This window comes from Sorex araneus, chromosome 3, assembly GCF_027595985.1.
Source record: "Sorex araneus isolate mSorAra2 chromosome 3, mSorAra2.pri, whole genome shotgun sequence".
Classification (NCBI taxonomy): Eukaryota; Metazoa; Chordata; class Mammalia; order Eulipotyphla; family Soricidae; genus Sorex; species Sorex araneus.
In genome coordinates this window covers 189954505-189981669 of record NC_073304.1, presented here as the reverse complement: position 1 = coordinate 189981669, position 27165 = coordinate 189954505, and the positions used below count along the sequence as shown (strand labels likewise).

The following is a 27165-nucleotide window of genomic DNA, read 5'->3' as shown; positions in this document are numbered from 1 at the left end:
CAGTACAGGGGGTCAGATCTGTAGTCAGCTCTGGAGATAGCTCCAGGGACAGAGCAGAGCTGGGCTCAGCCCATCAGCCAAGCAGCCCTGGTATCAAGTTGATTCAGTCCTAGAGCTTTGGCCCAGCCTCCCGGAGACCTCCCAACCTCCCTTCCCTCATGCACTCACCAAAACACCGTGGTCGCTCCGGACAACTGTCACCCCCCGGTGCTGGCCCTTTGGGATGGGAACATGCTCTGAAATGATTAAGACCAGGTAAAGGCGGCGGTTGCTGAATGGAGTCAGGGTCACCCTGGGCAGTCAGGGAGCCTCCAGAAGCCAAATGGGGCCCTTCAAGGACAGGTCTGGCCATACCCAGGGCCAATGCCCTTCTGGAGTGCCTTTGCTCTTTGGTTCATGCCCCCTAAAGCCTGTGTGGTGCCCAGCCTTGTGTGGATTAGGATGATTCAGAAGTAAGGAGCCTGGTTCCTTCCCTCCAGGGACTCCTGGTCTGAGGTGCAGGACCATTGAGAGGTATCAGCTGGTGGACAATACCATGAGGTTTGCCAGAGGCCAAGGGACTGCTCGATGGACCGAGCCCCCCGGGATTAACCCCAGAGGCAGAAGTGGGAACTTCTTCCTCTCCTTCCCAGTGTGGGCTCAGGAAACTCTAATGTTTGAAACACAGGCCCCAGGCGCCCTGTTGGACTGGGTAGTCTTCTGAGGCAGTGACTGAGGCAATCCCACACCTCTCTCACAAAGCTGAGGGGCCATTAGCTGTTAGGCACCCCAAAGCCAGACCTAGAGCCAGACTGCAGTCATGACAGGCTGCATCTAACATTAGGTTTTGACTAGGCCTAAGTTTCTGTTTCCCAGAAACTGAACTTGTAATTTCTGGTAAGGAACTGCTAGTTCATCTGACTGGTCACTGTGTCCATTTTTTGGAACAACCACAAACTGGCTAGCTGTTACTATGTCCGTTTTTTGGAACAACCAGAAACTGACTGTTATCAAATGTTGACTAATAGTTGATGACTGTTGCTTGATCACTGCTATCATAGTGCTTGCTCAACTTTGGAACCTATATACACTGCTTGCACTTAGAGGTCGGGGTCACTATCAAGAGACTACTTTGTGGGTGAGATAGTTGACCCCAGTTAACTGGAATAAAACTCCTTTGCACTTGCATTACTGTCTCTCTGATTCTGTGTCCATTCACGCAGTGACCTGAAAACTCAGGTACAACATCAACAAATGTGGGCCTTGGGTGGGTGGCTAGAGTTTGGTTAATGAGTTAGTGTCATTCATCAGGATGCATAATTTCTCTTCTTTATGGCTTCCATCTCCTCCTTCTCCTCCTCCTCTTCTTCTTTCTCCTCATCCTTCTCTCCCTCCCCCTCCTCTCCCTCTTCTTTCCCCCTCTCTCTATCTCTCCCTCCCCCTCCTTCTCTATCTCTTTCTTCTCCGTCCTCTATTACATTTTTTTCTTCCCTAATACAGTCATTTCAAAATATTTTGTAATGGCATTTATTGAGCACCTAGTAAATACCAGGCCATGTGCTAGCCACTAGGTGGGTAAATATGAATGAGAGGGGGGGATTCGGGCCGGATTCTGTTGGTGTAATAAGTTGAGATGGGTTGATTTTGAGTAGAGACTATGTAGGCCAGACTAGACGACTGAGGGTGAGTTAGTCATACAGATAACCCAAGGACTTCTCTGAACTACAGCCCCTCACCCCTTCTGTAAAATGGTGTGGGTTTCTGGGTTTGGTTGGTTTCATTCTGAGAATGGACAGTAAAGGAAGCATTTAGTAGAGGACCAGGCATAACGATTTTGTCGTCAGGGAGGGTGTGCTGTGAGTTCAGGTTGGTTTGGGTCAGGACTGGACAGAAGGAAGGGCTGGTGGGCGGGGGATAGCGTCATGGGTGGAGGGACAGTGGCGGGGATGGTTTGGGCTGGAAAATTGGGCATCATCCTGGAAGCACCCCTGCTGCTGAGGTGACCTACCCACGGTCTGGCAGTGGAGCTCGTTGCTGGAAAGGGAACATCGATGCAGGAGCTGCGCCGTCCTGTTGGTCCTGGGGCTGGTGACCAGGAGCCTGAGTGGGAGAGGTGGCAGTCATTAAACTGCTGGTGATCCCTTCGCCTCCCTGGCCTCGGGATGTTCTGTCCCAGGCCACAAGCTCACTAGGAAACGATGCATGCAGGGCAGGTCATTGGCCAACTGAGAACACTCATCTACAGAAGACATTTGCTCAGCCTTGGGGGTACAGTGGGGTGCAGGAAGTCACCTGCAGCATGGCTGACCGCAGGGGGGAAGGGGATGAAGGTTTCCCAGAGGCCACCAGGGGCATGTCCTGCCATGCCTCGGTGAGTATTCTGGAGAAAAGAAGCATTTCCAGAGCCTATCTGAAGAGAAGCCTGGCACCCCCAGCCCCTGGGTCAGCCAGCACTGAAGGCTGGCAGCTGGACACTGCAAACAGACTCCAAAAGACTCAGGACATGCGGTTCCCAGCCACATCATGAACCCAAAGGTGTTATGAGGACATCTGCTACCTAAATGTTCTCACTTTCCATGACTCCCATCCCCATCTGGGAGGACTGGGAAACCCCATGAGAAGGGAATGCGCTCCCCATTCTCAGGGATGAGTAGGGCAGATGGGGAAGGGGCTTCTGGCTGGGCTTGGTAACAGGGGCTCGGGTCCCAGTGGCAGCCGAGGCAGGAGGCTGCATGGAGCACTCGAAAGCACAGTTCTGGCAACTACTATATCTGCTGCTTGTTCAAGGTATAAAGCATATCATCTGCCGACTGCCCTGGCTTGCAGAATACTACAATAAATAAAGCTCTCTGTATCCTACCTGGTCAGAATGATCAGTGGTCTTTTTGTTGTTGTTGTTGTTAGTTTTTGGATGCTCAGGGCTTAGTCCTGGCTCTGTGCTCAGGAATAGGGATCACTCTGGGGGTGCAGTGTTGGCAATTGAACCTGCACTGGTGACGTGCAAAGCAAGCACCTCGCCCTCTACTATCTCTCTAGCCCATGTGAACACCTTTCTGTCCTCATCTTCAGCCTCTCAGCAGCCCTGCGTTTAGGGCACCATCACCTCCTTGAGTCTCTCCTTTCTTGTCTCACAACTCCTTAGACTCCTTCATTGTCTGACTTCTCAAGGTTCCTAGAGTCCTGGGCCTTGGGCTTTGTTTTCCCGGCCAGCACATTCTCCTTGGCGATCCATCCCACGCCTCAATACTCCTGTCAAAGCTCTGTTCCTACCTTTTCACCTGTGGTTTCAGAAGAACTGTGGAATTCAGAGCAGCAGAGCTATGGGACATGAAACAATGACCCTCTCCCCCCAGGCCCAGACTTACCTTATCTGAAACCCCTACCCTCTGAATATGCTACAGACCCAGACTCCATGCCTAGGAAGCACATACCCTACTAATTCCACCATCAAGCTATTACGCTAGCCTGAATAGGCAAAGGGGACAACTAGAGATGTGATGAGGGAGCTTGATATAGGGAGACTGTCCTGGATTATCTGGGCCTGCCCAATAATGTAAATACAGTCCGGAGGGGAGAGAGGCAAGATGCTGGACTGGAGCCATAGTACAGCAGGGTAGGCATTAGCCTTGCATGCAGCCAACTGTGTGTGTGTGTGTGTGTGTGTGTGTGTGTCTTTTGGGTCATACCTAGGGATGCTCAGGCATCATTCCTGGCTCTTCTCAGGAGACCATATGGAATGTCGGGGATCGAAGCCATGCAGGCCATGTGCAGGGCAAAAGCCCTACTCCTGCCCCAAGGTACCAACCCAGTTTTGATCTTCGTCATCCCATGTGGTTCCCAAGCACCACCAGAAGTAATTCCTCAGTGCAGAGTCAGAAGTAAACCCCAAACATCGTTGAATATGGCCTCCCCACAACCACACACTCACACATACACATACACACACACACACACACACACAAAGATTTGAAGATGCTTGAAGATGCTATTCTCCTGGCTGGAAAGAGGGAGGAAGGGCCCCCAAACCAACAAATACAGGACACATCAAGAAGCTTAAACAGGACAGGGGAAAAAAAAGGAGCTTACAGGAGAAGCACCACCCTATTGACATCTCAATTCTACCTCAGTAAGACCCAATAGAGGGCTAGAGCAATAGCACAGTGGGTAGGACGTTTGCCTTGCATGCAGCTGACCTGAGTTCATTGCCCAGCATTCCATATTATTCACCAAGCACTGCCAGGAGTAATTTCTGAGTGCATAAGCCAGGAGTAGCCCCTGTGCATCGCTGGATGTGACCCAAAAAGAAGAAAAAAAACAGACCCATTAGGATTTCTGACCTCCAGAGCTCTAAGATAAGTGTGTGTCACTGTGAGCCCCATGGTTGTTACAGTGACAGTAGGAAAGTAACAGGACCATTATTGCCCATTTCCTGACAGGCACTTCAAACTGAGAATGTCCAAAACTGGAGGTGTCGTGCTCCTGAGCCTGCACCTGTCCATCTCCGCCGTTGCAGCTGCCTCCAGTGACCACCGCACCCAGAGCCAAAGCCCGGTGTACCTTTCTTCATCTCTTCTCCCAACCCCTGCATCAAAGCTATCAGGAAAGCCCTGTGGGCACAGAGACAGGAGTAACCCCTGAGGACTGCTGAGTGTGGCCCCCAAATAAAATCCAGAACAAAACAAGAAGACCCTGTCGGCTCTGCTCCTGATTTCTGTCTCTACAGCATCTCTTCTCTGCACTTTCCCCACCAGGCGCTTCTGGTCTGTTTAATTTTTGGTTTTGAAATTTACTCTTACAATTCATTCTGTGTCACTCCCCTGCCTCGGCGACCACCCAGATAACAACAATAACAGCAGTAATAACGATACTAAAGGCCCGAGTGCCCCACGCCCCCTGCTGTAGCTCACAGCACTTGGCCCCACCCAGCCCCTTCCTCTCGGACCTCCCATCCACCTCCACCTGGACACAACTTCTTTTTTTTTCTTTTTTGGTCACACCTGGCAATGCACAGGGGTTACTCCTGACTTTGCACTCAGGAATGACTCCTGGCGGTGCTCAGGGGACCATATGGGATGCTGGGAATCGAACCCGGGTCGGCCGCGTGCAAGGCAAATGCCCTACCCGCTGTGCTATCGCTCCAGCCCCCATGAACACAACTTCTATCTCCTACATCTCCCTGCTCCACCCCTGCCCTGTGTGCTCTCAGCCTGCATCCTCGTCTCCCTAAGCCTGGCTCATTCTCCCGCCACCGTTCGCCTCCTCCCCAGAGCTTCCTGCACCCAGCCCCACCTCTCGGCCATTACTCTGCCCAACTTCATCTTTTCAATTTCTTCTTCGGGCTTGTCCCCATCAGACAGATTCTTACTCATTCATTTACATGTTCCTGTTTACCAGCTTACATCATCCTCCTCAATTACACCAAGTTCCCCCAGGTTCCTGTCTGTCTCGTTCAGCGCATTATTCCTGGGACATTGGGGCAGGGCCTGGCAGACAGTGACATTTGCTGAGTGACAGCCCGGGCCTCTGTGAGGAGCTCATCTGGGGCTAAGATGCAGAGGGTCAGGTGCAGCTCAGCTCTCTGGGCTCTGCAGCTGAGCCCCCAAATTAGGTCAGTTCTTGAACAACCTAGCTTCAGTCCACAGAATCCTCCCAGCCTAAGTCCCGCCTCTGGCAGGGCCCCCAGTTTTCTGCTCCCCAGATCAGCCCCGGCTACACCCACGCCCTCTTTAGGTGTGGTCAGTACAGGCTCTTTCCGTTGTCAGGACTTTTTCAAGTTGCTTCACCTTGACTTTTGCCTGTGTTTCCGGTGGCCAAGTCATCCTGACATCATCCTGTAGGGAGCCCTGTCCAGGTGCTGGGCTGCCACTGCCAGGCTTAGCTTTTGTCTCCAACTGGACTGTGAATCCCCATAGTGCTCCCTCGCCCATCCTGGAACCCACTGCAGCTCTGATCACGGTCACAGGATCCAGGGTCTGAACTGTCCTTCCTCTCACTCTTGTTGTGGGGCGTGGCCACCTCATCTCCAAGTTTGCTGGCTGAAGGAGGGACAAAGTAACCAAAGACTGACTCCACCAGCAGCCCATACTCCAGGGACACATTGTTCCCTTTTTGTTTGTTTGTTTGTTTGTTTGTTTGTTTTTGGACCACACGAGGCTTTGCTCAGGGGTTACTCCTGGCTCTGCACTCAGGAATCACTCCTATCCGTGTTCAGGGACCATGTGGGATGCCAGAGATCGAGTCAAGGTCCCCAATGTGCAAGGCAAACGCTCTACCCACTGTCCTATTCCTCCGGCCCCACATTGTTCACTTCTGAAGTCCCCCAGCTCTCACCTGTCTCTGGTCCCCTCACCCCTCTAAGTCTCCCGTGGGCTGGCAGACAGGCCTTCATCATGTGTGCCGCCTCCCCTGCCCCACCACTGTAGCTGCCAGCAACGCTTATCTGATCTTGGGGAGAAGCCACAGGAGAGTGTGAGGGCCACCTGCCCTTGCACCAGGCGTCCAGCTGCTCCTCTCTGGAGGCCTAGTGGTGGCCAGTGGCCTAGGTTTCTTGCCTTTCTGAAGGCGCATGGTCTCAACTTCTTCCTTTACAGGAACCCAGCGTGCCTCCACCACATCCTCCCCCAAGGCACATTTAAACTTTATCCCCTCCACACTCCCCTTCAGGTGGTATTTAGGTTTTCGTGACCCTGGTGGTTTTTTCCCCCCACCTTCTGTGGGCTCGGAGCTGCTGTTCCTATGGGGGTGGGGTGGGGATGGGGGTCCTTCAACACCCCTCTTTCAGTGCAGCGTGACCTTTTTATTGTTGTTCTGCTATGCTGGGGCTCAACCCAGGGTTTCACATATACAAGGTGAGGCCCCCTCAGCCCCCAGCACCACTGCTTAGCTTCTGAGGAGGGGAGTGGTGTGTTTGTGTTCATGGGGCCTGGAGCTGGGCTAGCTTTTGTCCAGGTATTAATGTGAGAACAGGGCAAATGAGGATCGCAAATAACTCAGACTTGATTTAGTGCAACATATAGGGTGTTTGCCTTGCATGCTGCAGATCCAGGTTCAAACTCCAGCAACCCATATGGTCTCCTGAGCACCACCAGGAGTAATTCCTGAGTGCAGAGCCAGGAGTAACCCCTGAGTGTAGCCAGGTGTGACCCAAAAAGGCAACAAACAAACAAACAAACAAACACCAAAAAACAAATAACTCAGACTTAAACCCAACTTTTCTGAGTATGTGAAGTGATCAGACAGCATGTGCACAGCAATGATAGGACCACAATATCAATCCAAAGCATAAATCCCAATCTAGTATTTCCATTGCTGGGCAGATGCCTGATAAAAGGAAGTGCACAGTTCATCATAAAAAAAATGTGGAGCTTTGTAACTTTCCACATGGTGATTCAATAAAAGAATAAAAAAAAAATGTGAGCTGGAGCGATAGCACAGCAGGTAGGGCATTTGCCTTGTACGCGGCTGACCCAGGTTCAATTCCCAGCATCCCATATGGTCTCCTGAGCACCTCCAGGAGTCATTCCTGGGTACAGAGCCAGGAGTAGTCCCTGTGTATCGCCGGGTGTGGCCCAAAAAGGGAAAAAAATGCATAGGGCTCTGGAGGTAGCCCAAAGGGCTAGAGTACGCGCTTGGCATGGGGGAGGTCCAGGTTTGAGCCTCAGCACTGGGTGTCCTAGCAAGGACCAGTGGGTGTGAGCAAAAATGTTGAAAAAGGTAAACAGAGGGCCGGAGAGTTAGTCCAGAGGTCTAGGCGTTTGCCTTGCATGTGGCCTTGGCCCCACCATGGTTAGAATGCCAGTACCACATCTGTCCCCGCTTCCAGCACCACTAAATGTGTTCACCCCTCCCCTCCAGAAGAAAAAGCAGAGCAGTGCCACTCATAGAAGCCCAAGGATTCTGCCCAAATCCCGCCACCAGCACTGGTCACACACTGAAAACCTCCCAGCGGTGATTGGTGCCTTGTGGCACTGAGTGAGGCAGAGCAGCGGGTCAGGCGCTTGCCTGGCACGTGGCCAACCTGGGTTTGATTCCGGGCACCACACTATGGGGCACAGGATTCAATCCCAGGCCCTGAGGGTAAAAAGAAAAGAAAAAATATATAAAGTTGAGCCCTTGGGCTGGGGATGTGGCTTTAGTGGTTGAGTACTTGCTTTGCACATGTAAGGCCCAGGTTTGGTTCCCTAGCACTGAAAAGGTTTTAAATTGTAAGAACAGTATAAATAAATAGTATTAAAAAAAGAAAATGTTACCAAAAGAAAAGAAACATCAATATTAATATGTTGACCTTTAATTCATTTTCCAGGGCCAAAAGCTTTTACTGGGGGTGGGGGGACCTGGCTGTGCTCAGGGCTTATTCCTGGTTTTGCACTCAGGGATCACTCCTGGTGGGGCCCACAGAACCATTCGGGGTTCCAAGGATCACACTGGGTAGGTCACAATGTGCAAGGCAAGCACCTTACTCCCCCGAGCTTGCCAAAACTTCTTTAGTTTTAATTTTTTCTTTTTTGGCTCTCTGGGTCCCAACCAGCAATGTGACACATACCAGAGTTTCCAAAACCAGACTCCTCTCCATTAGCCCCACCAGGCTCTTGGACAGAGCCTTTCACCTCACTGTCTGTCTCCCTGCAGAGCCGTTCTGGCCTGCTTTGCTCACTCCTGCTTCCTCGGGGCCTGGCCCAGACTAGTTGCTACCGTGAAACTTTATGGTGAAGTGCCATTTACAGCTTTCCTTTTACATTTTGGTTTTGTTTCGCATTTTTAAAAAAAATTATTGAATCACCGTGAAAACAGTTACAAAGCTTTCAAGTTCAAGTCTCGGTGATACTATGATCAAACACCCATCCCTTCACCAGTGCACATTTTCCACCACCAAGAACCCCAGTATACCTCCCATCCTCCCCTCCCCCTGCCTGTGTGGCAGATGATTTCCACTTTACTCTCTCTCTACTTTGATTACACTCAATATTTCGGCAAAAGTCCCACCATTATTATTTGGAATTTTCCTCCAACAATCGGAACCGCCAAAAAGGCATCATTAATTTGTTTTCTATTGCTGATTATGAAGAGCATATGATGTTGCACAGACACTATTGTGGCCGCGCAATTTTGGATTTCTGATATTTTAGTAATTAAGACTGGAGGAATTTCTGCCAAAAGTCATTGGGTTCCAAGATTGATTTGTGTGCCTCTGGGATCATGGCTGTTCAGGAGCCGGAGGAGCCATTCGTGGGTGGCAACCGGGGTCTTGTCGGCGTGGGGAAAAGGGCTGGTTCTACCCCCCATCCTGTGAGGCCCCACATGTCTTGCCAGGCTCCTACATGACTGTCCAGTTGGCTCTGAAAGATGGAGCCCACCGTGCCATGGGTGGGGGGAAAGACGGAAGGGACAATACCCTTTCCCACCTGGGGTGGTACAGCACCATAGTTTAATGCTTAGTCCAGATACATTTCTGCCAGAAGCTGCTGGGTTCCAAGATTGGTTTTATGTTTGTTTTGTTTTGTTTTTCTTTTTGGATCACACCTGGTGATGCTCAGGGATCACTCCTGGCTCATGCCAGGAATCACTCCTGGTGGTGTTCAGGGGACCATATGGGATGCTAGGAATTGAACTCAGGTCAGCCGTGTGCAAGGGAAATGCCCTACCCGCTGTATCATTGCTTTTGTTTTGAGGTCACATTCAGTAGTCCTTGGGGGAGACCCCTGACTCAGTGCTCCTGGGTGGCTACTGACTGTCCTCAGGGGACCATGCAGTGCTAGGGACCAGACATGCTTCCCGTATACAAAGTGCATCCGTTAGCCCTTTGACTCTCTCCTGGGCGTCTACAACTTGTCTCTTTTCACCTTACAATATGCTTCAAGACTGATCCAGTTTAACCATTACACTCAATTCATTCATTCGACCTGCTTCTGTATTGGAGGTGGTGGCAGCATTGGGAACACCCAGCAGTGTTCAGGGGCTACTCCTGGCTCTGTTGTTGTCAGTCCTGGTGGTGTACAGGGGAACATCTGCAATTTCAGGGATGGAACTGGGGTCCACCCATGCAAGGCAAGCACTTAAACCTCTGTACTATCAGAACTATTTGGGGGATTTTGAACCATACCTGGCAGTGCTTGGGGGCTGCTCTTGCCTTTGTGCTGAGAGTCCCTCCTGGCAGTGCTTGGGGACAATGTGAGGCTGGGGTTCAAACCAGGGCCTCTCCATGCAAAACATGTGCCCCAGCCCTTTGGGCCACCTCCCCAGCCTTAGTACACTTCAATTTCCCACCTGCTCCTTGAGGAGAGAGACTGAGGTAGAGAGGGGTAGGGGCTGGGCAGATTGGCCCTCATCCTCTCTTCCCACCTCCACATCCCTCCAATTTTCCCTTTGTTTTCTTTCTCTTTATTGCTTTTTGGGTCATATGCAGTGAAGCTCAGGGGGTTACTCTTACACTTGGCTCTGCATTCAGGAATTATTCCTGGAGGTGCTCGGGGGACCATATGGGATGCCAGGGATCAAACCCAGGTAAGCCGCGTGCAAGACAAATGCTCTCCCCACTGTACTTTCGCTCCAGCCCATCCAGCTTTCCCTTCTGAAAGTGAAAACAAAAGCTCTCACAGACATGCGGATGAGGTGCCAAGGTCTTCTCCAGGCCTAACACACCCCAGAGACCCTCCCTCCTACTCTTATCTGCCCCCAACTCACCAGGTCTTCTTGGTGCTGGAGTCCTGGTGCAGGAGGGAACTGAGCACGAAAGGGCCTTCCGTGGAAGTCACCCATGTCCGGGCCAAGTCCACATTGAAGGCGACCAGGGGAGTCAGACCTGAAGGATCAAGACACACATTTTAACCAAAGAGGCACCACGACCAGGCTTTTATTTCATCAAATCCTGTAATGTCAGGACCACGAAGATAGTACAGCAGGTAGGGCACTTGCCTTGCATATGGGTATCTCAGGTTAAGAGTCCCAGTACCCCATATAGCACATATATACTGTGTCTTGCGAATTAGTTAAAATAGACCAACGTGTTTTGTGTTTTTTTAAAAAAATTTTTTTTACTGAGGGGCTGGAGCAATAGCACAACGGGTAGGGCGTTTGCCTTGCACGCAGCCAACCTGAGTTCGATTCCCAGCATCCATATGGTCCCCTGAGCACCGCCAGAGATAATTCCTGAGTTCAGAGCCAGGAGTAGCCCCTGTGCATCACCAGGTGTGACCCAAAAAGCAAAACAAAAAAAATTATTGAATCACTGTGAGATAGACCCTTACAAAGCTGTTCATGATTATATTTCAGTCACATAGTTTTCTAACACCCATCCCTCCACCAGTATACATTCCCCAGCATCAGAGTCCCCGGGTTCCCTTCCATCACCTCCAACCCCCACCCCACCCCCCAGCCTGCCTCTATGGCAGGGGCTTTTCTTCCCACTCTGTCTCTCATTTTGAGCATTGTGGTTTGCAATATCGACATCAAAAGGTTAACAAGAATATCTCTTTACCTCCTTTTAACCCTCAGATCGTGTCCAATGTGGTCATTTCCAGCTATTATTGTCATATTGGTCTCTTCTCTATCTTACCTACCCTCAGCCCCCTACACACTTATGGTTAATTCCAACCATTGACCAGTCCTCCTAACCCCTGTTTTCCCTTGCCATGGGATATTAGTCTTCTACTATATATTTTTTATATACCACAAATGCAGTCATTCTGTTCTGTCCCTCTCCTTTTGATTCATTTCACTCAGCATGATACTCTCCATGTCCATCCATTTATAGGCAAATTTCATGACTTCATTTTTCCTGACAGCTGCATAGTATTCCATTGTGTAGATGTGCCATAATTTCTTTATCCATTCATCTTTCTTGCACACTCAGGTTGTTTCCAGGCTCTGGCTATGGAGAATAGTGCTTCAATGAGCATAGGGGTGCAGATGGTGTTTCTGCTGTGCAATTTTGGTCCCCCAGGGTATATTCCCAAGAAGTGGTATTGCTGGGTCAAATGGGAGCTCAATTTCTAGGGGGATTTTTTGTGGCTTTTTTGGGTCACACCTGGTGTTGCTCAGGGGTTACTCCTGGCTCTGCAGTCAGGAATCACTCCTGGTAGTGATCAGGGAACTATAAGGGATACTGGGGATCTAACCCAGGTCAGCCACATGCAAAGCAAATGCCATACTCACTGTAGTATCGCTCCAGCCCAATTTCTAGTTTTTTGAGAAATGTTCCCAAAAGGCAGGACCAGTCAGCATTCCCACCAACAATGAAGGAGAGTCCCTTTCTCTTCACATCCATGCCAACAGTGGTTGCTTTTGTTCTTTTGGATGTGTGCCAGTTTCTGTGGTATAAAATGATATCTAGTTTTTTTTAATCTGCATCTCCCTGATGATTAGCGATGAAGAGCATGTTTTAATGTGACTTTTGACCGTTCAAATCTCTTCTTTGAGAAAGTTTCTGTTCATTTCATCATCCCATTTTCTTGATGGGGTTGGATGTTTTTTTCTTGTGGAGTTCAACAAATGCCTTGTATATATTTGATATTAAACCCTTATCAAAAGGGTATGGGTGGGGCTGGAGCGATAGCACATCAGGTAGGGCATACAACCTTGCATACAGCTGACCCCAGTTCAATTCTCAGCATCCCATATGGTCCCCCGAGCACCAGAAGGAGTAATTCCTGAGTGCATGAGCCAGGAGTAACCCCTGAGCATCTCCAGGTGTGACCCAAAAAGCAAAAAAAAAAAAAGGGGGGGGCGTATGGGTGAAGATCCTTTCCCATTCCGTAGGCTGTCTTTGTATCTTCGTCATGGTTTCTTTTGAGGTACAGAAGCTTCTTAGTTTAATATAGTCCCATTTGTTTATCTTTACTTCCACTTGTTTGGTTAGTGGTGTTTCATCTTTGAAGATATCATTGACTTCAGTATCATGGAAGGTTTTGTCAACCTTTTCTTCAATATAACTTATGGATTCTGGTCTGATGCTGAGGTCTTTAATCCATTTTTTTTTTGCTTTTTGGGTCACACCCAGCAATGCAGAGGGGTTACTCCTGGCTCTGCACTCAAGAATTACTCCTGGAAGTGCTCAGGGGATCATATGGGATGCTGGGAATTGAACCCAGGTTGGCTGCATGCAAGGCAAATGCCCTACCCACTGTGCTATTGCTCCAGTACCAAAGGTCTTTAATCCATTTTGATCCGACATTTTGTGCATGATGTTAGGTAGAGGTCTGAGCCCTCCCCACTCCCCCCATTTTTGCATGTAGCTGTCCAATTTTGCCAGCACCACTTATTAAAGGGCTTTTCTTGCTCTACTTCATATTTCTTGCTCTCTTATCAAAGATTAAATGATCATATATTGGAGGGTGTGTGTAAGGATATTCAACCCTATTCCATTTTCTGCAAGTCTGTCTTTACTCCAATAACATGCTGTTTTAATTATTACTGCTTTGTAGTACAGTTTGAAGTTGGAGAAGGTGATGCATCCCATCTTTTCCCCCCAAGAATTGCTTTTAGCTTTAGCCAAAAAAAAAACCCCTAGAAATTGAACTTCCATTTGACCCAGCAATACCACTTCTTGGGAATATACTCTGGGGGATCAAAATCGCACAGCAGAAGCACCATCTGCACCCCTATGCTCATTGCAGCACCCCTATTCTCCATAGCCAGAACCTGGAAACAACCTGAATGTGCAAGAAAGATGAATGGATAAAGAAACTATGGCACATCTACACAGTGGAATATTCATGGGGGCTTATTGTTCCATGTGAACCCAAAGGGTTTTTTAAATTTTCTTTTGTATATTTGTTTGTTTTGTTGTGATCCTCAGGGTTTAGAGTTGGATTTTCTGGCATCCCGGGAACCTGAACTTGGCCCAGAGCCTCAATCACAGGCTTCTTGTTTTGCAGCTTGGCACAGATGGACACATGACTTGGCCAATGTGGCTCTGGCCACTGTGCCCTGGGACTTTCATGGGGTAATTAATCTAATTCAAGGATTAGGAGAGAATAGGGTCTGAGAGATAGTCCAGGAAGTAAGGCACTTGTCTTGCATGTTGATCCCTGGCACCCCAAGTGGTCCCCCCAAGACCTCCCAGGAATGATCTCTGAGCACAAAGCCAGGAGTAAGCCCTGAGCACAACCAGATGTGGCCCTATACCCATCCTCAAAAAAAAAAAACACAAACCAAAATAAAATAAATATATTTATTAGAAGATGTTAAAGAAGGTGTAAATAAATGAAGGGATAGACAATGCTTGTAACTCAATATTATTTGTCTGTTTGCACTGTACTATGGCCATTATTCAATATTGTTATTAGTTATCACTGTATTGCCTTATAGTTTCAATATAATTCAAATAAAAATACCCTCCAATTATAGACAGGGAGGGGAATGTTAAGCCAATGAGAACATTTACATGACAATGCATAGAGCACTTGAAGGAGTGCCACCAGGCTTACAGAAACTGTAGAAACTTGTAGGATTTGATGCCTGTCTCTGCTTGATGCCAGGCAGAGACAGGCATCAAGCCAGGCATCCCCTCATGCAAAGTGCTCCCGTCCGTTGAGCTACTCTTTAGCCCAACCTTCTTGCTTTATGACAAAAAAAACAGTAATGAAAGAAAAGTTTAGTTTTTTATCTAAAAATGTTTATTATTTATTTCTGCCTTACTCAGGGGTTACTCCTGGCTCTGCACTCAGGAATTACTCCTGACAGTGCTCAGGGGACCATATGCGATGCCAGGGATTGAACCCGGGTTGGCTGTGAGTAAGGCAAATTCCCGACCTGCTGTTTTATCACTCTGGACCCTAATTTAAAAAAACCTGTATTTTCACTTATTTATTATTTATTTATTTTTATCTTTAATGATTATTTTCTTAAATGGTGTTGGGGTTTGAGCTGGAAAGATGGAGCAAAAGTTAAGATGCTTGCCTTACATGCAGCTGTGGTTGCCATAACCTGATTCCAATCCCAGCACTGCATTTGGTCCCCTGAGCCCCTCCAGATGTGATCCTGAGCACTGAGCCAGGTGAAGGCCCTAGCACTCCTAGGTGTGGCTCCAAATACAAAGCACACACAAAATAAATATATGGTGAGAGTCACTTGAATACCAATACTGGAAAAATTTTATTTTGATTCCTAACATAAAAATATCTACACACAAAAATACAATTCTTGATGAGCTGAAGTTTTTAATGTAATTTTAGGTGGACGGTGTACCTAATGTAAAAAAAAAAATAAGACAACAAAGCTTTCAAAGAGAAAACAAAGGACCTTGGGTATATTGGGTAGACAAACATTTTCTAACAGATTACAAGAATGCTAAGAATAAAGAAAGAATTGATAAACTAAATTTCATTAAACGTAAGCAATTTTGAGGGTCTGGAGCAGTGGTACAGTGGGTAGAACACTTAACTTTGCACGTAGCAGATCCCTGGCACCCCTTTTGGTCCTCTGAGCCCTGCTAGTAATGATTTCTGAATGCAGAACCAGAAGTAACCTCTGAGCATCGCAGGGTATGGCCCCAAAATAAATAAAATAAACATAAGCATTTGGGGGGAGACACTAGGCAGTGCTGAGGAATCATGCCTGGATGGCTCAGGGGACCATATGGGGTGCCAGAGATTAAACCTGGGTCGGTCACATGCAAAACAAGAGCCCTGCCTCTGTACTCTCACTCTCAGCCTCAAACATTTTGCTTTTCAAAGGATAAGATCAAGAGAGTGAAAAGGCAAGTCAAAGAGTAAAGGCATTTGTAATACAAATATCTCAGAAGAACTTAGAGAGATAGCGAGGCCAACCCAGGTTTGATCCCCAGCACACTTTATGGTCCCCAGAGCCTGCCAGGAGCACTTTCTGTTTATTCACTTAAAGAAGATAGATTTCCAGGGATAGCTTGTATTTTTTTTTCCCTGAAAAGGACACAGTAGGCCAAATGAGTCTGAGATCCTCTGCTCTAGTCCCTGTCACTGTCACTGTCACTGTCACTGTCATCCCATTGCTCATCGATTTGCTCAGGCAGGAACCAGTAACATCTCCATTTTGAGACTTCTTGTTACTGTTTTTGGCATATCAAATACGCCACGGGTAGCTTGCCGGGCTCTGCTGAGTGGGCGGGATACTCTCAGTAGCTTGCCGGGCTCTCCAAGAGGGGCAAAGGAATCGAACCCAGGTCAGCCGCATGCAAGGCAAATGCCCTGCTGCTGTGCTATCGCTCCAGCCCTATTAAAGTTAATCATTTGGGAGGGTTGATGAAAAAATTATAAAATAACCACTTTTAAGAAGACCGCCAAAATATTTTATTAGATTCAGGATATATATTTTATTCGGTATAATAAGCATCTCTCTCTCTCTTTTTATTGTGGGCCACACCTGGCAGTGCTCAGGGACCATCATGTGGTGCCTGGGTACCAAATTGAAGCTGGCCATGTGCAAGGCAAGTGAAATGCCTAAACACCTGTACTATGCTTACTCCAGTTATATGCTTACTTCTTGAGAAAGGTTTGACTTTCTTTGAAACAAACAATAAAGCTGAAGGAGATAATTTCTTATAAATCAGGCAGACATTGTTAAAGCATTTCCAAAAAAGGTACTACCTGTACCTAAGTCATCAATCTGACACATGTTCAAGTTTGCTAGGGTTTTCCCAACTATAAAAAGCACTTCAGAACTGTGGATGTGGTCACTAAGTTTGCCAGAAAATCACAGCGTTTACTTTGAAAACTAGAACAAACATTTTCTTCTAGAGAACAGTCATTCCCTCAAAAAGCATTCATGGCATGGTATTTCTAGAATAGCTAGCCATTTTGCCTTGATTTTCAAATAAGCCATTCTGTTCCATCAAGATAGGAAGTCTTTCATAGTCAAGTGTGACAAAAAAGCTAATAGCTTTTTAAAACTGTGGGGCCATAGTATGAGACTAATACCCAAAGACAGTAGAAATAAGGGCCAGGAGGAGTGGTCCACAGCTGAAAGCCAGCCTCAAGTGCTGGGGGAGAGGGCAGCTGGGATAGATAAGGGGCCACTTGATGACAACGATGGTTGGAAGGGATCGCTCTGGATGGGAGATGTGTGCTGAAAGGTAAAGGACCAAACATGATGGCCTCTCAGTATCTATATTGCAAAACCATAATGCTCCAAAGGGGTTGGGGGCGGAGAGAGAAGAGAAGAGAAGTGCCTTCCATAGAGAGAGGCGAGAGGCTGAAGGGGAAGGGGAGTGTAGGAGGGATACTGGGGACATTGAAGGTGGGAAATGTACACTGGTGGAGGGATGGGTGTTGGAACATTGTATGACTGAAAAGTGATCATGAACAGCTTTGTAACAGTTTATCTCACAGTGATTCAATTAAAAAAAAAGGAACAAACTGTGGGACCTGGATGGGTCACGAAAATATGTTTTAAAATAAATTCATGTCAGTAAATGTTTAATTGGTCTGGAGTGATAGCGCAGCGGATGGGCGTTCACCTTGCACACAGCCAACCCGGGTTCAATTCCTCTGCCCATCTCAGAGAGCCTGACAAGCTACCGAGAGTATCTCACCCACATGGCAGAGCCTGGCAAGCTACCCTGGAGTACTCGATATGCCAAAAACAGTGACAAGTCTCACAATGGAGACGTTACTGGTGCCGCTCGAGCAAATCGATGAGAAATGGGATGACAGTGATACAGTGAAATGTTTGATTGGTATGCCTAATTTATATACCCAGGATCACATCGCTATTTCTTAGGTGGAAAAGGGTAGTAAGAGGGAAAGTTTCAGAAGCCCTGGTGTAGAGCAAGAGAGGCTGAGCAAACACATGGAATGTCTGGACTTGTCTGACACCTGATTTGAACAAGTTTAAAAGAGACAGGGAGATTTGAATATGGACTGAGTATCAGATGACACCAGGGACTGACTGCTCAGTTGGTTAGGTGATAGGAACATAGTGACTGAAAGAAACTCCCACATGATGTTCTTCAGAAATGGACTTTGACAAAATGCTCTGGAAATTAATGTGCAAATGAATCATCCAAGTGTCTTGTTAAAAGGCAGATTCTATTTTTTTTAACTTTTTTTTTTTAATTTTTGGGTCACACCCAGCAATGCACAGGGGTTAACTCCTGGCTCTGCAGTCAGGAATAACTCCTGGCTCAGGAGACCATGTGGAATGCTGGGAATTGAACCCAGGTCGACCGCGTGCAAGGCAAACACCCTACCCATTGTGCTATTGCTCCAACTCCAGAAGGCAGATTCTTGCCATTAGAAGAGGGCCAAGCCCTTTGGACCCTGCTGCGGAGCGAGCATGATGGAAGAGCCCAAGGAAGCGCCCTTGGACTCCAAGCAGCCCACTGAACTAATTCCGGCACGGGATCAGAGACCCCACGGCGGGCTGAAACAGTGGGAACCGGGCATCCCCCAATTCTTTTAACCTCTCTCTCTCAACTCCTTCCTCCTGAGCACAGCGCAGGGTCCACGGCTTTCTGAGCGCAAAATGGAGACGCCGAGCCTCTCTCTAGGTTTCTCCATCTTATGAGCACCATAAAAGGGTAAAAGTTTGTAGTGATGTTATTTCTGGTTGTACTTTCCCTGGACTTTATACAGAAACCCAAAACCGCGCGGCCGCGGTTATTAGCATCAGCAATATGTAATGGTTCCTTTTTAATGGGTTGGACTTTTGTGGGAGATCCTAACAAGAATAGTAAGTCTGTTGCTGAAATATTGAAGGCAATCAAAGTGGTAGCCATCTCTCTAGACTGAACTAAGCTATATCCCCACGCCAGCTGAGAAGAAATTTTCTTCTTTCTCAGGAAGAAACTCGGCGTGGCGTCAACTATAGTGTGATGTCCATTAAGCAAACAGACCTGGTGGCGTGGGAATGGGATATAAGGGGAAAAATTATGTACATGGAACAGTGGGACGCTGGTGGAATCTCGAGCCGGAGCCGATACCAGCGCAAGACCTTCGGTTCCAGAAACTGCTTGCAGACACTCTACTAGTCTATCAACTAAGCCAGAGCCCCACGCCACGCCTGCTGATGACGGGAAATAACCATCCTTTTCGGTTTTTTTTCCCTTGTCAGGCAGCGTGGCGATTACTAAACAGGCGTGAACTCGGTGGCGCGGGGCAAGGGGGAAAAACAAAAGTTATGTAACAAACAGCAGGACTTAATATCTCTATATTCTTAGCAGTGGAGAACTATCAAATGCCTCCTTGGCAATAGGACTGTCTTTTTCTTTTTTGGGGGAAACCCCAACAAAGGTAGTGAGTTGTGTGTTGAAACATGGAATGTAATCGAGATAAGGCGTAAACGAAGTGAAACTTATCACTTACAAGGGTGGGGACTGGGGAGGTGGGAGGGGGCGGCAGGTATACTGGGGGGGTTGGTGATGGAAGATGGGCACTGGTGAAGGGAAGGGTGTTTGAGTATTGTATAACTGACATAATCCTGAGAACTATGTAATCCTCCACATGGTGATTCAATAAAATTAAAAAAAAAAAAAAAAAAAAAAGAAGAGGGCCAAGATCCTTCTCCACCAAGTATCAAAGCAATGCCACTGCTGGTCCCCAGACAAAAATTTGATCAACAAGTTTTTATTATCATTTACAAATCGGTGTTGCTCACCGATTTGCAACGGGATGACGGTGATGACAGTGATGACTTAAAAAAATTGTTGTGCAGTATCAGGAATTGTATCCATGTCACACATGGATACAATGTGTGTATCCTCTATTGCTGAGCTACATAACCAGTCCCTTGGTCAGCAAAATTTCAAATGCTTTGGCAAAGGCAATGAAAAGCAACAGCGAGATAAAAACAGTAAGTGTGGCAAAAGATGAGTTCCCTGTGCCATCTGGATGACGTGATTGACATCAGCTTTGTAGGGCTTTTTTTGTTTTCCCTTATAAGGGAATCCAACTCAGGTCTCGCCTAGGTAAGATGTGTGCTCTGCCACTGAGTCATCATCCTGGCCTAGCTCTATTGTTATTTTCTTTACTTTTATACAGTTCTAACACTAAGTAAAGGGACCAGGGAGATGATTCATGAGCACAAGCTCTGCATTCATGAGTGCCAGGTGTGGTCCTCAGCACCACATGGTCCTCTGGGTACCACCAGGTATGAGCCCAAAACAAAGAGATAAAACCAAAAAATATTGGGAGTGAGCAATAGTTCAGCAGGTAGGGCATTTGTCTTGCATGTGGCTGTCTGGAGGTTGATCCTCGGCACCCCATAGGGTCCTCCGAGTCCCTCCAGGAATGATCCCTGAGCACAAGCCAGGAGTAATCCCCGAGCACTGCTGGGTGTGTTCCTAAAACAAAACAAACAAATAATAAAGAGCAACCCTCCCAGGGGTCATAGCTCAGTGGCAAAACCATTTGCTTTGTGAGTGTAAGACTAAGGGTTTGATTCCTATGCACCAACATCTGCCCAGCAAGCTCCTATGGCACTGCTTCTTGAGATCCCCCACCAGCCTGTACCACAGTGTGCTCTCCTGTACACTGCCACTGAGTGTGTGAGAGCTTTGATGGTCACCAAAACACAACAATAGAAGGGAAGAAAGCAGAATTACACTTGCTTTATTATTTTTTTTGGGGGGGGGCAAACCTGGTTGTCCTCAGGGCTTACTCCTATGCTCAGGGAACCTTATGGGATGCCAGGGATCCAGCCCAGGTCAGCCACGTGCAAATAAAATGCCTTACCCACTGTACTATCACTTCAGTCCCCCAAGAATTACCAATTTTTAAAAGCAACCTTTCAAAGGCTCAGAAAAAAGGTTAATGGTGAGGGTCCTCAGAGTATGTGCATTCAGGCTCTCAATTCCCAGTGCTTTTCAGAAGCACTGGTACTCAGCTCTTTCCCTCAGTACTGCTGAGGCCCCACATACACACACACACACACACACACACACACATACACACACAAATCAAAATTGATTGAGGCCAGAGAGATTATATAGCAGGTAGAACACTTGCCTTGCACGCAGCCCACCTGGATTTGATTCCTGGAACCCCATACTGACCCTCAGCTCTCTAGGAGTGATTCTGAGTGCAGAGTCAGAAGTAAGCCCTAAGCATCATCATGTGTGGCTCTCAAAACAGAACAGAACAAAACAAAGCAAAATGATTAAAAATAAAAATACAGACTAGGTTAAGATTAGACTTGCTTGAAAACAGTGAGTTTGGCAAAACACAGACAGAATGATAGTATAAAAAAGAGGCATGAGGGGCTGGAGTGATAGCACAGTGGATAGGGCATTTGCCTTGCACACGGCCAACCTGGGTTTGATTTCCAGTATCCCGTATGGTCCCCTGAGCACAGCTAGGAGTAATTCCCCAGTGCATGAGCCAGGAGTAACCCCTGTGCATTGCCAGGTGTGACCCAACACCCCCCCCCAAAAAAATGCATGAGGGGGTATGGTGCCGCCAACAGGCCAACCTGTACCTGTGGGGCAAGTGCATCAGCAGCCTGATGGTGCCTTCAGGCTTCCTGATACCCCCAAATTGCCACTGTGCCTTTGGCCAGAGCCCAACAACTTGGGGCCAAATTTACCAAGATATTAAATGGCCAAAAGTTAGGTATGTGGGAACCACACCCACAAACCACCTCCGGCTCAGCTATATAAGCTCATTTATTGGCTTTATTTCAGAGACCCATAAATCTCGAAAGTGGTCAAAAGACAAAGAGCCGGAGGTGCGGAGGTAAGCGGGAATCTGTGACTGAGATCTCCAAGCCCACCTGGATTGGGACTGGGCCTCCCCACCACCAGTCCCCAGTTTTCCAGTAGCTTGGCAGTCACACCCACAAACTGCCCCCTGGCACCATGTTAATCTCATCAACGGCCAAGACCCAGAGACTATAAACTACAGCTCCTGGAAGAGAACAACACAGAATTTCCTGGACATTATATTCTATCCATAACAAGCAATACAAAACAAATTGTCTAGCATTGCTTTTTCGGCAGGTTTGAGTGGTGGTGGGACTGGTGTCGAAATATCAAATGTAACCAAAGTAGAGAGAGAGTATGAGGGAAATTGTTTGCCACAAAGACAGGGGAGGGTTTGGGGGAAATACCGGGGATTTTGATGGTAGAAAGTGTGCACTGGTGAAGGGATGGGTGTTTGACGATTGTATGACCAAAGTTTAAACATGAAGGCTTTGTAACTGTATCTCACAGTGAATCAATAAAAAAAATGGGGGGGAAATTTTAAAAGAGGTATGAAAAAGGAGGTGCACAATTAATCTGGCAGGAGTTTAAAAGTGAACTTGTGAAGGGGGTATCATGCCTCCAGCAGGTAAAACTGTACCTGTGGAGCGAGTACATCAGCAACTTGATGATGCCTTCAGACTTCCAGATACCCCAAAATTGCTGCTGTGCCTTTGGCCAGACCCCAACAACTTGGAGTCAAGTTTACCAAGAATTAAACGGCCAAAAGGTATGTGGGAAACACACCCACAAACCACCTCTGGCTCAGCTATATAAACTCATTTATTGACCTCATTTCAAAGACCCATAAATCTTGAAAGAGATCAAAAGATGCAGTTAGGGTCTGTAGCAAAGAGGTAGGTGGGAACCCATGACTGAAAACCCCAGGCTCACCTGGATCAGGACTTGGCCCCTCCCCCCAAATCCCCAGTTTTCCAGTAGCTTGGCAGTCACACCCACAAACTGCCCCTGGCACCATGTAATCTCCTCAATGGCCAAGACCCAGGGACTATAAACTAAAGCTCCCAGAAGAGAGTACCACAGAATGCCCTGACCCCGAACCAGGCTGTCTTCACAGGGGCACCTCGGAGGGGGGGTGAGTTGAGTTTCCCTCCCTGCCCCAAGCAGAACCCTGGCAGCCAAAAACCTGCAGAACCCAACCACTGCCATGCCCAAGACCAATCTCCACATGCTCGGACGAGCCTCACCAAAACGGGATGAACCACACCAGAGAGTGGACCGGCAGGAAAACTCAGATATACGGGAACCCATGACTGAGATCTCCAAGCCCGCTTGGATTGGGACTAGGCCTCCTCCCCACAGGTCCCCAGTTTTCCAGAAGCTTGGCAGTCACACCCACAAATTGCCCCTGACATCATGGAATCTCATCAATGGCCAAGACTTAGAGACTATAAACTAAAGCTCCTGGAAGAGAATGAAACAGGATTTCCTGGACATTATGTTCTATCCATAACAGGCAATACAAAACAAATAGTCTAGCATTGCCTTTTCGGCAGGTTTGAGTGGTGATGAGACTGGTGTCAAAATATATCAAATGTAACCAAAATAAAGAGAGAATATGGGGGAAATTGTCTGCCACACAAGCAGGGGAAGGGTTGGAATGAGGTGGGGGGGAATACTGGGGATTTTGGTGGTGGAAATTGTGTATCAGTGAAGGGATGGGTGTTTGATGATTATATGACCAAAGCTCAGACATAAAGGCTTTGTAGCTGTATCTCATGGCAAATCAAAAAAAAAGGGGGGGGGAATAATAAAATAATAAAACAAAGTTAACATTCAGAATAGAACTTAAAAAAGTAATGTGGAGTTCATGCCCAATTCAATCAGCTTAATCAATGGCTGAATAAATAGCAGTACTCCTACATTATTAAAAAAAAATAGTGAACTTGTGCATCAATAAATTCTCAGACTTTCTACAAAGGGCCACCATTGGGCTGACACAGCCTTGGCATGTGACAGCCACTAAGCACCATCGAATAAATGCATTGATAAATAAATTTTATTACTTTTTCATGTGTGGCCTTAAAAATTTCTTGAAGCCAATACAAGGATGAGTTATGGTTGTGTCATTTAATGTTCACAAAGTTGAGAGAGAACAAAATACCCTCAAACTATTCTGACCCAGGTATGTAGGTCAGTGCTAGAACCTTGTAGGGGTGAGGCTTTGGCTTTCCTGGCACAGTCCCACCTTAATGCTGGGCATGACTCTCACTCTGCCAGTAAGCCTCATGACAGCTGAGTGCCCCAAATACAATAGGAAGGGGCCAGAAAGAGAGCATAGTGGGTAGAGCTCATGCTTTAATGCAGCCAATGCTGTTTCAACTGATCCCCCAACCCCTGCTAGAAGTGATCCCTGAGCACAGAGCCAGAAGTAAACCTTGAGTACAGCCAGGTGTGGCCCCCACACAAAACACAAATAAGAAGGGCAAGGGACGTTGTGAAAACTATTCTGGTGAAGCAGGGAAGAAACAAAACCAAACCAGAAAGACAGATAAAAACATCCTCTGAGTGCTCCTTAGCATGAACACTGAACGGAGTCAGGAGGCAGGTTGGGATTTAAAATAAAATTGTGAAAAAACACTAACAAAGCCACACTAACTAGGAGTTTTGTTCAAGTCTACACACACACACACACACACACACACACACACACACACACACACACCATCATTCCTAGTCCAGCTCGCAAAGGTGACAAACAGTGAGCTCTTCCCGTTTTAGGGACATGGCAGCTTGTGAGAATGAGAGAACAGAATACACCACAACAAACTCACACACAGAGAACAGCCTCACTCTGAATCAGAAACACATGCACAAACTCAACACAGAGGATCTTACACACAGAATCAGATACATACAGAATCAGACATGCAGAATCATACACACAGAGAATCACACACATTGAATTAGACACACAGAATCACATACACACAGAATCAGACACACACACAGAATCAAACACAGAATCAAACAGACACACAGAATCAGACACACACGTAATCAAAAACACAGAGAATCAGACACACACACACCCACACACACACACACACACATGGAATCAAACACACAGATTCAGATAAACTCAGAATCAGGCACACACATGAATCAGACACACACAGAATCGAACACACACACACACACACGGAATCGGACACACACACACAGAATCACATATACACACATATACACACAGATCTGATACACACACACACACCCCCCAAGGGTGTATCTAAGCTCATCTTACCTCCCTTCAAAGGCCTGCTCCAAGCTTGCCTCCTGATTTCTCTCTGACACCCTCGTTCAAGAGGCTTTCCAGACCCCCAGGTCCCACTGTGTACCCTGCAGCCTTTCACACCACTTGCTGGACTGTTTACTTAAGGCCTGTGACTGTCCCCCTCACCACACAGGGAGCCCCCCAGCATCTGCCTCACCCCCTGGGTCCCAGGGCCTGTCATGGCCACTTCCTCAGAAGGTGCAGGGTAAAGTGGGGAAGGGGAGCGGCGGCCCCTGCGTACTGAGCTTAGACAAGGCAGGTCAGGGCTGTGCAGTCGGACCCTGGCCTAGAGGTGAGGCTGGGCCGAGTGACTTGACAGGGCATGCAGATGAGAGGGTCACAGCTGCTGTGGGGCCACTGGGCATATCCCTCCCTGTGTAACGTCTGCATAACTGACAGGAACCCCTGAAACAAGTCCAGTGAGCTCACAGGGCACCTGGGGACCCTCCCTGAACCCCGGGAACTGAGCTCTCCTGCTCTGTGCTCCCTGCACACACTTTCCAAAATACTCCCCAAATGTGCTCCCCAAAGTGATTTTCCAACATGCTCCCCAAAGGTGCTCCTCGAAGGTACTCCTTGAATGTGCTCCCTGGATGACGTCCACATGCATTCTACTTCACACAAGTCTTCCCTCAGCCAAACCTGCACCCCTGCTGCTCCCCACCCCCACCTTGTCCTTTGGGGTCCTGCTCAGTCACCCCTGTCCCCAGGAGCCAGTGGAGAGCGAGACACAGGTCCTGAGCCCTTGGCTTCCAGAGATGTCTGCATCTAGCTCTGACTAAACTGTCTGAGTCAGAGATCAGCAATAAAATCTCTCTCCCGCAGACGGGGATGAGTCATCAAGTTCACCCCAGTCTCCCGCTGTGAAGCCCAGCTCAGCTCAGGCTCAGCTCAGGGCCAGCCCCTCAGTGAATCCTGGAAACGGCAAGGCCAGGGCAGAGATTCCTGTTCCTCACCAAAGTACACCCCATATTCTTTTTTGTCCAAAGGTGGCTTCCTGCTGTCAGATCCCTGATGGGCAGGAAGAGATGAGGGGATAGTCCCTCCCCCTGCTCAGCCTGCATCTCCAGTGCCATGAGGAGTGCTTGCCCCATCAGTACACTGAATATGTGTATCTGGGACCAAGTTGGCCGATCCAAAGCCTTTAGCCTCAAGGGACAGGTGAGTGGAGAAAGCAGAGTCACAAGTGATCCCGGAAGCTGGGCACAGCTCCTGGGATGCTATCAACTCCAGGTAGGAGTCGTTGGAGGCACAGCTTAGGGGACTGGTAATGAGGCCAGACAGCCTCTGTGCAGGCAGAGTGGGCACTCTGTGAGTCTTCCTGTCACCAGCGGCAACCCCGAGACAGCTGGTGCAAGTCTGCTAAGCAGGAACTCCCTGCAGACCTTTGACCTGTGCTCGGGTCCCTCCATCAGGCCCCCTTTCCCTTCCTCCATGATGCTGAGGCTTCCAAGGAGGCGAGCAGGAACAGGGCCTGCTTAGCCAGAGTTGCTGAAGCTTGTGGCTAGCTTGTTGAACGAAGCACTGTCTAGCCCTGAGTTTATATACTAAAGGCTCCGGGGCTGCAGGCCATGGTGTATGTGGGGGCTGATGTCCTAACCACAAGCTTCGCTCTATTACATTCTCTCTGACAGCCCTGTCTGCCACGTGGCTCCCACCACACTGTCACACAGGAGCTCAGAACTGAACCAGAGTCTGTCACCACACCGCCCACAGGCCTTCTCCTCGGGCTCACTCTAGACACATGGGTGGGCCCGCTAAGTTGCACTGAGACCACCTCATCCTGCCAGCCACTGCGAGCCCTCACGCAACTCCCTGCACTCAGCATCAAATCTAGTCTCTGGCACCATGCCCAGCTTGGTGGCACACTATGCCCTGCTACGGGAAGGGGTGGGGCAGGAGAGGGGCTCCCCCAAATGAGACAGGGAACCACTGCAGTGCTAGGACCAGCACTGCTATGGCTCTGAGGTCTGGCTCACACACTATGGCTCTGAGGTCTGGCTCACACATGGCCCTGGGCTTGGGTTTGAGCCCCAGCACCACATGGACACCCGAATACCACCAGGTGTGGCTTTGGTGGCCCTGAGCATTGCTGGGGAAACCCAACAGAACAAAACAGAAAAGCAAATGTTAACCTTTGCCGGGGATGGGGATGCAATCAGGGGCAGGACACAGGACTTGCATGTGTGAGGCCCAGGGTTTGACCACTGGCAAAAAATAAGCCCAACCCTAGAACTAGACAAGG

The 27165-nt window shown here is 48.2% G+C and overlaps 1 protein-coding gene across 1 annotated transcript in view; it reads right to left on the bottom strand.

Moving 5' to 3' along the window:
- The window catches only part of ITGAE (integrin subunit alpha E), a 77145-nt gene that overhangs the window by 38295 nt on the left and 11685 nt on the right, over positions 1 to 27165 (bottom strand). Inside the window, 3 exon segments of the mRNA XM_055132213.1 lie at positions 169 to 236; positions 1988 to 2079; positions 10660 to 10777. Coding sequence (XP_054988188.1) covers positions 169 to 236; positions 1988 to 2079; positions 10660 to 10777 — 278 coding nt within the window.